This window comes from Thermobia domestica, chromosome 16, assembly GCF_964235325.1.
Source record: "Thermobia domestica chromosome 16, izTheDome1.hap1.1, whole genome shotgun sequence".
NCBI lineage: Eukaryota > Metazoa > Arthropoda > Insecta > Zygentoma > Lepismatidae > Thermobia > Thermobia domestica.
The window spans coordinates 66,548,290-66,561,772 of NC_137469.1; the positions used below are offsets into that span (position 1 = coordinate 66,548,290).

Below are 13,483 nucleotides of genomic sequence, written 5' to 3' on the forward strand. Positions count from 1 at the left end.
AATTATCTTATAAGATAAATTTAAGGAAGAATAATGTTGTTTGTCGTGGTACCGGAATTAAGTATGTTTAACTGCTAAGAAGTTACCGTTTCGGGGACTATTCTGCTCCGAACCCGTATTGCCACGCAAACATGAATTACTTCATCTAACACGTACTAGGATGTTCATCAAAATTTCCTGTAGAAAACTTAAACCCTGAAGTATCAAAACTGGAATGTCAACCAACGTAGTCTGGCATAGTCGTTTTTCAGTACAGCTAACTCTCTTCTTATGTGTTAACAAGATTATGAAGTTCAACCAAGGGTACAAAACTATGAATTGATAAGGCAAGGAACAAATTTTGGAATACGTTTGTTAAGCTATTAGTAAATTATATTTGCGTAGTCATTCATACTTTACATTTAGCCTCGATGTTGAAGCTACGATGGATCAATTATCTAGAAAGAATAATAGAAAGTAGGGATCAGTCACGGCGAAGTACAGAATACGAATATTTTTAAATATATACAGAAAGAATATGTAATATGTGTATGAAAGAACGAAAAGTTAAATAGTCTTAATTTGAAAATAATAAATGCTTGCTTACGAATTATGAATATAAGTATTTAAGCTACAAAAGAAGTAATGAATGAAAGAAGAGAAATTTAGTCAAACATAGATACTTACCTGATACCCTGAAGAAAAACCCGTATGTCCACGTAGTTCGACAAATATCTGGTAGAAGGCCAAGAAACTAACCTATCATCCATTCTATATGATACGCCTATAATGTCCAAGTTTTAGATATTTACCTTGTGGTTGAAGTATCCATACACATGAAGAGATGGTTGACGTCGTAATACAATTATGTTACCTGTCTTCAGTTACTTCAGTAGAAGTTGTAAATGTTACTTGAATTTGTATATGTAATAGATACTGTACTTAATCGAACCTCGAGAATGTAAGATTGGACGGTATCATAAATTTGATCATTAAATTATTACATGGTTTTCACAATCTCTTTACTCTCTTAGTTATTACTAAGTTCGTCACGGTATCTGGTAAAACTCCGTGCGATGTCACAATTAACGCCTTCCTTATGATCCCTGTTCATTCAAGAACCCGGACATTGCGTTACCGATGCGTAACAAGCAATTCCTCGCTGTAACTGTCGTATTAACCTTCGTTCATTGGAGGTCGTAGGGGTTTGTACCGTGTGGTATGATTTACAGGAATAAGGGTACCCGTTAAAGAACAACGTCAGTTAACATCTGTAACGTGCCATCTGGTAAAAGGATAAATACCTTATGACGACGGTGAGTGGAGGAGACGTACGACATAGCGTACACCCACGCACGTGAAGAAATAGAAACTAAGAATAGCGCGTGTAAATGAGGATGAAGCTATCATCACATGTTTTATAGATATATTCCTACATGATACCACTATTGTAGTAAGGGAGATTATTCAATATAATTTAAACGTATCTCATTTTATTTATAGGATTTTAGAACTAAATTAATGGAACCTGCTAAAACCGTCGAACACCTGAAAGCGATACTTCAAGTAATCGCTGACGTACACAAGCAAACAATCAATTCTGAATTAATATATCGTGACATTAAAGAGCGATTCTACACTTGTAAATTGTATGGATTGGAGGTAAGGATGATATTTCATGTATTTATGGTTATTTCTATTTACATCATTATTATGTATTTTAAAAAGAAAAACAAGTAGTGAAGTTAAGGAACAATATTATTAGGCCTCAGCACATAATTGTTTTCGGCTTTTGTGTGTAAATTGCAAGCAACTTACGGTAAATACCTTTAAAAATGTACATAAAAATAATTATCGTGGGAATGTTTGTGTCTTAGATGTTTTGATGTAGACAGAATATTTTGATGTTATTATATTACATTAGAGTTACATGTTGTTAACTTTAATATTGAAAGTAATTGAGGAACAGAAACGACAAAAACAGAAGAAAGAAAAAAAAGCCAGTTAAATATAATTTTACACATATCGATCACATCCGAAATTGCTTGAAAATTTACTGATTTGTTTAAACTTCAAAAGAGGTGTGAGTATGAAGAATCGCTCCTCTTTTCATCAGAAACATTTAACTTTTTTTCCTAATCTAGTATAATGTCTTTCCGAAACACTAAATGTTTTCAAAAATTACTATGCCAAACCATTTTTTTTTTCCAGTAAAGTTACAATTCAAATTTCTTCATTAACATTATCTGTCAACTCATTCTATTTTAATGTTTCGTATTAGGTTTCTGAAGCAGAAATGGAAATAGCTGATAGTTTGCAACTCGACTGGAAGGATTTGTATTTCTATACACTGGAGAAGACCGAATTTGTTGAGAAACCAAAAGCGAAGTTTGCAGATATGTCAAGAGGTGAGATTTCAGATTTCCGAAAAATTTGTGAAGAATTTGCTAGACGTTACAGAGAAGAAGGTCCTGGAACTGTTGGCACCGACCTAGATAAAGGATGTCATTTGTTGGACGTACGTATTACTTATCGTAACAGCTACTTAACAAATATAGTTCAATTGTAATAACTTGGTGCTAGAACTGAGAATATAATTTAAATATACAGGGTGACCCAATAAAATATCCTCATTTCAAAGACTAATAAAATAAAAAGTATTAGAGATAGATATAAGTTTGTAATTACTTTGCTCTGATTTGAATTATTGTGTTCTGTTGTGTATTGAAAAGATACAGCAGTTGGCAATGCAATTATTATCAATAATTATTCAATATTACCTCCTACTTTTTGATTGTCTGTAGCGCTGTTAGTAGAAGGACAAGAGGAGTGAGGGTCGTCGCTTCCGCTCACCACTTTCCTGCCGCTTTTAGCCGTCATTATGGTTTGGTCAAGAACTCATCGCAGTAGAAATATTTTTGAAAAGCAATTCTGTGATTACGGTGCAAAGAGCTTATCATTTAAGGTTTGCTATTCCACGTAATGAGAATGTTCCTGATCGGAAGGGTATCTTGCAGTGGGTTGAGCATTTCCAAACAACTGATTCAGCGTTGAAAATAATAATAATAATAATAATAATAATAATAATAATAATAATAATAATAATAATAATAATAATAATAATAATAATCTGGCAGACCTAAAAGTGCTCGTACATCTGAGGTTGTTGAGGCTGTGTGACAGTCCCCAGTACGTTCTGCAAGGAAGCATGCTGCAGCTGTTGAACTTCCTAAGGAGAGAGTAAGACGATTTCAGAAGAATACCTGCACTTTCACCCAAACTGTCTTCGATACCATTGTATATTTTTGAAGAAATAACTTTCTGTCTGCAATACTTTTTGCTTTATTAGCCTTTAAAATGTGGGAGGTTTCATTGGGTCACCCAGTACCTAAAGAAATTGTATTATACAAATTACCAGGTTAACAGTGATGTAATATTCGGCAAGTCCGTTGCATGATATTTTAGTTTCAAGTTAAGGACTCTCAGAATCAGCAGATAAGGTATGTGTTAAGATCAATCCAGAACCAGGTATATGTAAAGTTTGCATATCTTCATATCCTCAATCGGGAATCTTTCTACTCTAAAAAAAGTAAGAGATTGATTCGAGGTCTCTTCTTTGTCTAAATTTCATAATTGTTCGTTCATTGATCTTGGCTTAGGGGTCACAGCAAATTACCAGTCGATGTTAGGATTTAAATTGAATTTTAGATCAATAATAGCATTTAGCTAACTGGGGGCTCCGCCCCCAGAGCCCCGCCTTTGCTCGGCCTACGGCCTCGCATCTCTTAAGCCCAGAATTCTACTGAATTTCAAGTTTCTTTTCCTATTTCAACTATCTAAAAGATATTTTGTATGCCAAGAAAACGCCCATTTAAATAACATGACAATTTCTTCATCCCCCTTAAAAATTTAAAATATTCACTTTTGGTAATTTTTCTGTCGGTTTGTCCCGGAAGGCTATAATCATGCCAAATTTCATTATTCTAATCTTGCCGGAAGAGCCTAAACATTTTGGGGTGTAAAAGGTGTCCCAAATAACATGGGAAAAGATTTTTTCTCAGTTCCCCATAAAACCACTCTAAATTTGGAAATTTTTATTTCTACTGATTTACATAGGTATCACTAACGAAAACGTACAAGCATACCGAATTTCAAGTTTTTTAATATGGGATTTTTTTTTTTTCATTTTCCCTTTAGACCTCCTAAAAATTAAAAATATTCACTTTTGGCAATTTTTCTGTCGATTAGTCTCGAAAAGCTACAATCATGTCAAATTTAATCAGTGTAGCCCTACAAGAAGTGCCCAATAATTTTGGGGTGTAAAGGTGTCTCATATAAATAACATGGAAAAGATTTTTCAGTTCCTCATAAAACCACTCTAAAGTCGGAAATTTTTATTTTTAGTGATCTACTTAGGTAATGCTAAGGAAAACGTACAAGCATACCGAATTTCAAATTTTCATTATAATTCCAACTACCTAAAATATGAGATTATAGGTTTTAAAAAAAAAAGGACCATTTAATTAACACGGGTAAATTCTTTATACCCCCTTTAGACCCCTTAAAAATTAAAATATTCACTTTTGGCAATTTTCATGTCGGTTAGTCCCGGAAAGCTACAATCATGCCAAATTTTAGCTTTCCATGTCAACCGGAAGTACCCCTTTAATTTATGGCAGTTCATATAGTTTTATATATAGTTAGGATTAGGATTTTGTCTCTGGGAGGCCGAGGAAAATTCTGACACGTTAAGGACGCCCTGAAATTAAAATATTTCGAAACCACTAGCTTAAGAAATTTTTGTATGTTCCTAGTTTTCCATTCTAGGAATTATTACACATTATGCATTTAAGTCCATAAATCTAGTTAACCTAGAAATCAGAAATAGGGAATAGAGTGGTCTAGGCGTAGATTAATGAATTTCTAGCATAAAAAATCATTCATTTCTTTTAAAAATGTAAATATTATGTTCAGTTATGTCAAATCAGAAATAAGTTTGTAATTGTTTTGATATATTGGAAGTTGCTCAAGAGGTTTAGCAAACTAAATAGTTACAAGAATACTCTCACTTGTATTATTGAAAGATGCTGTTCCACGATTGTTTTTGAGTAATAACGTGAGTATTTTAGTATTATGTCCTTCATGTCGTCCTTAATTGAAATGAAAGCATTCGTTAACTTCACTTTGCAACATTCTACAGTCTTCAGTGAATCTTGTTCTCCATCACACGCTTCCATACATGGAATCAAATCAATTATCACTCGCACTAGAAATAATACTGCTGTTCGACTAGGCCACCGTGTCTCCGATTTTGACCTCTAGGGTAACTAGTTTCATGGAGAATAAAATTATTAATATGAAATAATTGCTGAAATGGAAAATTTTAGGTTTACGGCGACCCCATTGTGTTTATAGAGTTTTCTTGGTTCTCTGAACACAGAACATAGCCGAACACATTTATTTTTTTCATCGACTATAATTTCTCGCTGGTCTAATGGCTGGTACGCGTCCCTTTGATGCATGAGGTCCTGGGTTCATAATCAGGATAGTTACGTGACTGGTAAGCGTCAGCTTACGGATGGAGGATATTGTGGCTCACAGCATTACAGATCAATGGAGACATTGCGGATCATACATTTCTTTGGGCATCTGCAACACATAAACACTGCTCTGGTTTGAAATAATATGAAAGATGACTCACCCGACCATATCACACGTTTCCACATCAGTGGTCCATGTTTCATGATTGCGGCGTCATTGGGGTCGTGCTGAACCGTGATGGTCTCTTATCCGTGGTTCCGTCAATGCAACCCGATCCCGTGTATTCATGTCATGCAGTGGACTGTGATTATCGACTTAAGCCGTTGGAGGTGCTGCTTCAGTTCCCCGGTCACTTCCACCGCAGTCGCACGACGGTTCAGAATAACAATCCACTTTTCCTCTTCACCACGGGGTTATGGTGGCTTAGTGGTAGAGTGCATACCTCTGATGCGTGGGGTTTCTGGTTCGATCCCAAGCCAAGTAAGTGTGTGGTGGACAACATCGTGTCTGTGGATTTTCTCGGGTATTTTCGTTTACCCCCCCCCCCCCCCACATTCTCATTCTACCAATAATTTCATCATCATTCACTTGCCCTAATCAACCGTCTCCGTTAGCCTAAAGGGCATAAGTGTGGGATGTTGAACTGAAAGATTTCATTTCATTTTTTCTCTTCACCGATGTGGTTTAGCTGAGAGTTTATAGACCGTCATCGCCTTGAACACTGTCCCTCGTAACACACCTAACACACTTGTCATTTTCGTCACACTCACACTCACACCTACAATTTACCGTCTTTGTAAATCAGCGAGGTCACTTATTTTACAATATTATCGTTTGCTCATTGTCAACCCAGACAAGTGGTCAGTAAAGCTCAATGTATGACGGAACTAGTTAATTGTTGGGATGTGCGCCATAGTAGGGAAAAAGTCATTTTATGTGAAAAGCAATCTTTTCAATGAACTCGAAGAAAACTTACTTCTGCTCTTTCAAATCCCTATATTTAGCTCGTTTAAAAATATAAAATGTCGAATTTTTGATGTCAGCATTTTCAATATTAAGGTAGGAAACAGTATTTTGGTAGGAGCAGAAAATATGGAAATTAAATGTTTATACTTATATATAAGAAGATTTAGTTGCCCCACAGAATACATATCGTAAATCTTTTTTCTTTCGTAGATTCGATTCCCAGTGGAAAGGCACAAAAATTTAATTTTACCATTATTCATTTTATTCATCATCCGTCTTCTTTAGCTTAAAGGGCATAACTGTGAGATGTTAAATTAAAAGAAACGTTTCATTTCATTCTTTTTTTTCTTTCTTTCTTCAGTGGTTGTTAACGACGCTGAAGATGCAAATGATGTTATTGCAACTTTTCACCAGAGTGCCAATGTCCAAATTTAATTTTTTATCCATTCGTTTGAAAGAAAAACGTCTGTCTTAAAGCAGTTTCAGTTTATTGATGTTATGCTTTGAGTCTTTCAGTGTTACGAAAGGCCGGATATTGAAGCATCGTTGTATTGATATCCCGAATCTTCATCATTCATAGTAAGGTTCAGACGAGTGCATTAAAATTACATTTGGATATGGGCATTTTGGACAAAAGTTAGAATAACACCATTGTCATCACCGTCGCCACCAACCATTGAAGAAGAGGAAAAATATAAGATTGTATTCTGTGAAGCAATTAGATGGTTTACTTAAAAATTAACATTTAATTTCCATATTCCCTATCCCTACCAAAATAGGTTTTAAGTTTATTGATAGAGAAAAAGTGTTTTCTTAAGCAGTTAACGGAAGAGGGATTGTAAGAATTATTTGTTTGTTTGCTGAAGTTAAACGTCCCTTTGAAGCAACGATGCTATATGAGACGTGGACCTATAGTATGGTGGAATGTGACCCATAATACATACATTCTTACGAAACTGAATATTTCACGAATATCGGGCCATCAAAACGTTCACTTGAAACTAAAACTGTAGATAGCCGTTCCAAGAATCCATTCATTTTTCTTCCTTCCGCGTTCTCTCAGCTTACCCAGAACATGCAAATAAGAATGATAATTTACTGTCTAGTCTGGTGGTACCCATTCAACCAGAAATCATAATATCGCATTGAAGAACAGTGACTATGGTTGCTTTCGATTGATGAGAAAATTTTCAGTTATATACATTGCCTTTTCAACGAACTTAAAGAGTTGGTTACTGAATTCTCTCTCTCTCTCTCTCTTTCTGTATATATATAGAAAAAGAGAGGTGACTGTAGCCCCGCCTACTGCCGCGATAGGCCAAAATGTATGGGACTTTCTCATACAGCCCTCGTTCATATTGTACCTTGTTAGTTATTTACAAAAATTATATTTTTATTGTTACCCAAGGCTTGGTTTGGATTATTTTAATTGTTGCACCTGTATTATCTTGCGGCACCAATACTGTTCTTATTTAATAATTTAAAACTTAAAATTAGTTTCGATGGAAATGAATTTAAAACGAGTTTTCTATTTTGAAATCTGTAACATCAACACTGGACAAGAAAGATAATAATAACTCTAAAATTATGAAGTGTGTTTTCCGGGAAAGCTTTATGGTCAAATGATAGAAAAAGAATGTCAACAAAATTTCTGATGGTTAAAATGCATGTTCAAATTAAGCTAAAAATGACCTTTCAGACATTCCCACAAAATGGTTCTGGAAAATAAGACCCTTCTTGGCACAGTCAAAGTCTCCAAAATATCAATAGAAAGCTGGCACCTATAAATGCTAATGTTTTATGTTATTTTCATTTAGTTTGCTACAGTATACAGTTGGTTATTAGTAATAGTAGTGTTAGTAGTGTGATGGTAAGTATCAGAAGTAACTGTAGTAATAATATGCAAAAATCTTCTATTTGAACTTATGTCCCTAATTAAGCAAATGCCACTAGTGTTCGAGTTTGCCTCCAGTTCAATCTCTTAACCTTAGAAATGCGAAAACTGGATAGGGCTACCATCTAGAGTGACAAAATGAAACGTCTGTTAGCGGAACAGGACTGCTGAGACAAAATCGTCACTGATGTATAACGTACATTTTCTAGTACGATCCAGAAATAACCAGTTGAGAATGCTCCAAGAGCATTGCTAGATCGAACTTGAAAAGAATTAATTTTTCTTGTTAAGTTCTACAGGCTTTATGTTAATTGTACTTTATTATTACACTCATTAATCAATTCTTGTAATATATCCATCCATTTACAAGGGCTAATCAAGGAAGACTGAGACTGATTATTGTACCGCAGTTTCCTTTGTTGCCGACTGCCGGCACGTTTGATAGTTGAAAGAGTTGTGTTTCATGCATACTCTCACTAGGTGGCAGCATTGTCGTATGGGTAAGTTGGAAGTAATCCAGTGTGTTTTAGACACTGCTTCCATTTCGCCTCACATCGTGCTGTGTATATGCATACAATGGAGGTTACACGAGAAGAACAGTATGGAGCAATAAAGTTTTGTTTTCGCTTGTGATAATTGACTGAAGAAATTCATCTCCTCCCTCAACAAAAGAACGCAAGACCTCACGGGAAGTATATATATATATATATATGTGTGTGTGTCTGTCTGTCATTTGCGATTTTTTAAATTTTGAGCCCTTCCTTCGATACAGCATCAAGAACTATCTGAGAAAGTAAGGGAATTTTTCGCGTCACTCTTACCGTTCCCGAGATATTGGCCAAAAAAGTTGCGATTTCGAGAGATTTAAGGTACTATATCTCGGGAAGTATCTCTATATAAGTTATAGAGAGATGATATTGATGTTGATCAATACTTAAGAGAATGGTAAACATTTTGGTACCAATAGTCACCGGTGGCTACTTGCCAACTGGCCACCGTTCCTCAGATATTGGCCAAAAATGTTCGAATTTCGGTAGATTTAAGGAGTCATATCGCAGGAACTGTAAGTCATAGAGAGATGATATTTTGCACATTTTTCAATTTTGGGCCCTCCATTTTCAGCATGTGTCTTCATAAAACAACATGTGGTAGAACGTTTTAACAGAACCTCTAAACAAAACATGTGGAAAAAATTGAGTACTTAAAGAATATACGAGGGCTGATCAACAAAGACTGAGACTGATTATTGTACCGCAGTTTCCTTTGTTGCCGAATGCTGGACGTTTGATAGTTGAAAGAGTTGTGTTTCATGTATACTCTCACTTGGCGGCAGCATTGTCGTATCGGTAAGTTATGAGTAATCCCTGTGTTTTAGACACTACTTCCATTTCGCCTCACATCGTGCTGTGTATATGCAAACAATGGAGGTTATACGAGAAGAACAGTATGGAGCGACAAAATTTTGTTTTCGCTTAACCATACAGCTTCTGAAACATACGAAAAGCTCAAACAAGCTTACGGTGAAAGTGCATTACCTCGACCAACAGCGTTCAAAGAATTAAAAGAAGGACGAGTTTCATGCGTTAAGCAAAGTGGACCTGGTGTTCCGGCCTCTGCTGTAACAGAAAGAAACATCAATACTGCTGCTGTGATTGTGCGTGAGGATCGAAGGATAACATTACGTAAACTAAGTGAAGTGTTGAGAATTTCATATGGTAATGTTTTTTTAATAATGCACAATCATCTCCGTATGTCCGGTGTTTGTGCCCGTTCGGTACCACGACCGTTGATTCCGGAACAAAAGGCTGTGCAAGTTGAGAATTCCCGTGAGGTGTTGCGTTCTTTTGCCGAGGGAGGAGATGATTTTTTTCAGTCAATTATCACAAGCGAAAACAAAACTTTATTGCTCCATACTGTTCTTCTCGTGTAACCTCCATTGTATGCATATACACAGCACGATGTGAAGCGAAATGGAAGCAGTGTCTAAAACACACTGGATTTTTCCCAACCTACCGATACGACAATGCTGTCACCTAGTGAGAGTATGCATAAAACACAGCTCTTTCGTCTATCAAACGTGCCGGCAGTCGGCAACAAAGGAAACTGCGGTACAATAATCAGTATCAGTCTTCGTTGATTAGCCCTTGTAAATGGATGGATATATTACAAGAATTGATTAATGAGTGTAATAATAAAGTACATAGAACAATTAACATAAAGCCTATAGAACTTAACAAGAAAAATTAATTCTTTTTAAGTTCGTTGTAGCAATGCTTTTCGAGCATTCTCAATTGGTTGTTTCTGGATCGTACTGGAAAATGTACGTTATACATCAGTGACGATTCTGTCTCAGCAGTTCTGTTCCGCTAACAGACGTTTCATTTTGTCACTCTAGATCAGCGTTTCCCAACCGGTGTGCCGCGAGGAAATCGAAACAAAATTATTAATTCTATAGCAACCAAATTGCAAGACAGGAAATAATGTATATTTTTGTATTTCACATTACTATGATTTTCTACCTTGGAAAAAATTACTGTAATTGTAATATATTATTCTACATCTATTACTGTGTAGCAGACAGTATTTCGACTCGTACACATTTCCACGGTTAGCTGCTATGTTACGCTTCAATTGAGAGTCATACTAACACCGAGAAATGGAAGCACTTGTACGGTACGCGTCAAGTGATCGTTCGTAGAATACTCATTCGCATGTGAATTACAGAAAACACTTTGTTCAACAGCTGTGTTTTGACTTCGACGCATCGCAAGTTGTGTGATTGCAATAAGGTTTTGGTTAAAGTAGCAAAGTTAAAAGTACAAGACATTTGTTTGTTCGTTCGTTATTTAGTGATCTTCGTTCTTAGTGAAAGGTTGGATACAGTTTCCGAAAAAGAAAGCGTATTTTTAAAAATCTGAGTCCTATATTTCATTGCAATTGTTTTCTATTTTAAAATTAGAATAAAAAATAAGCATAATGAATTAGCGTAGGGGAAAGCCAGTGATCGAGCTTTCATCTCTGTAAGAAGGAGATCAGTAATCACACACACACACACACACACACAAAAAAAAATGGTATTTTATATTTGCAAATAATAATAATCATAACTATGAGTATGCCGCGAGAATTCAATTTACACCCGTAGTGTGCCGCAAGTTGAAAAAGGTTGGGAAACGCTGCTCTAGATGGTAACACTATCCAGCATTCGCATTTTTAAAGTTAAGAGATTGAACTGGAGGCAAACTCGAGCACTAGTGGCATTTGCTTAATTAGGGACATAAGTTCAAATAGAAGATTTTTGCATATTATTACTACAGTTACTTCTGATACTTACCATCACACTACTAACACTACTATTACTAATAACCAACTGTATACTGTAGCAAACTAAATGAAAATAACATAAAACATTAGCATTTATAGGTGCCAGCTTTCTATTGATATTTTGGAGACTTTGACTGTGCCAAGAAGGGTCTTATTTTCCAGAACCATTTTGTGGGAATGTCTGAAAGGTCATTTTTAGCTTAATTTGAACATGCATTTTAACCATCAGAAATTTTGTTGACATTCTTTTTCTATCATTTGACCATAAAGCTTTCCCGGAAAAACACACTTCATAATTTTAGAGTTATTATTATCTTTCTTGTCAGTGTTGATGTTACAGATTTCAAAATAGAAAACTCGTTTTAAATTTATTTCCATCGAAACTAATTTTAAGTTTTAAATGATTAAATGAGAACAGTATTGGTGCAACAATGAAAGTAATCCAAACCAAGCCTTGGGTAACAATAAAAATATAATTTTTGTAAATAACTAATAAGGTACAATATGTACGAGGGCTGTCCAGAAAGTCCCATACGTTTTGGCCTATCGCCGCATGGGCGGGGCTAGAATCACTATCTTGGTATCAGAACGTTGCTACACTTAGTACGCATCCGGACTGTGACGCGTGGACTGTGACGCTCTTACTGTGTTTTCTGTGACGTGTTACAATATGCGCTGCGATAGAAAATCCTGTCCTTGTGAGGTGCGTTCTGTAATTAGGTTTCTGCTGGCGAAAACCACATAAGCCAATTGAAATCCATCGCCGTGGAAAACTTAGTGCGAAGATTTTTTTTTATGACAACGCACGTCCACACATGGCCAAACGTACCCGAGAGCTCTTGGATGGTTTTGGATGGGAGGTGTTCGATTACCTACCATACAGCCCGGATTTGGCACTGAGCTACTATCACCCCTTCCCAGCGATGAAGACATGGCTTGCTACACAACGCTTTGATACTGACGCCAGACTGTATGCCGGTGTAAGCCAGTGATTGAAATCGCAGGCGGCAGATTTCTACCGCACGATATTGAAAAACTTGTGCCACGGTATGATAAGTGCCTTAATTTGCATGGCAATTATGTAGTAAAATAGCTTAAGAGTGTACTTTTAAAATATATATAATAAAATTTGGTTTGTTCATTCTGTTACTTTTTTTTATTTCAAAATGTCTGTTACTTTTTGGACAGCCCTCGTATTATGAGAATAAGTGACATAGATAATTAATTCTTCGTAATTAAATATTTAATACTATAAGTTTAGTTCGTTGCCTCGTAGACCCGTAAAATGTATTGCACATTGTCTGGAAATCTGACAACTTCACGCATTTCACGTTATCTAATCTCGTCCATCTACGTTTACATATGTACGAAATATGGCTTTATCTCTAATTTTTACATTTCATATTTACATACCTTGCACCATTTTTAATGTCTCTGACAAAAATGACACAGATCAGACAACTCGTCCTAACAAAATCAGCCTTTGCACAAACCTAGATAATTGTCTAGGACATCGAAATTCATAGTTCGAAACAGTGCAATCCACGTTCTAAGTGCGGTGTTCACAGTCGAGAAATGTATTGATAGATCTTATGTGTTATTTTAATTTTTATTAATGTATTATTTTGTAGCAGCGTTCAGAATATTATTTTAGTTTTGTGAATTGAATTGACTTTAACCAGGCACGTAGCCAGGATTTCGTGAAGGAGGGGAGGAGGGGGGTCCGTGACATGAAATACTATGGTCATCACACCTGAGGCTCGATCATTCTACATTATT

General features: G+C 35.8%; 1 protein-coding gene across 5 annotated transcripts in view; it reads left to right on the forward strand.

Annotated features, from left to right (window-relative positions):
• The window catches only part of Dhc98D (Dynein heavy chain at 89D), a 608,487-nt gene that overhangs the window by 159,699 nt on the left and 435,305 nt on the right, over positions 1–13,483 (forward strand). For all 5 annotated transcript variants that reach the window (XM_081742517.1, XM_081742516.1, XM_081742518.1 and 2 more), the window contains exons 23-24: positions 1,483–1,641; positions 2,261–2,497. In XM_081742517.1, the coding sequence (XP_081598643.1) occupies positions 1,483–1,641; positions 2,261–2,497 (396 nt within the window). The remainder of the gene's footprint in view (positions 1–1,482; positions 1,642–2,260; positions 2,498–13,483) is intronic.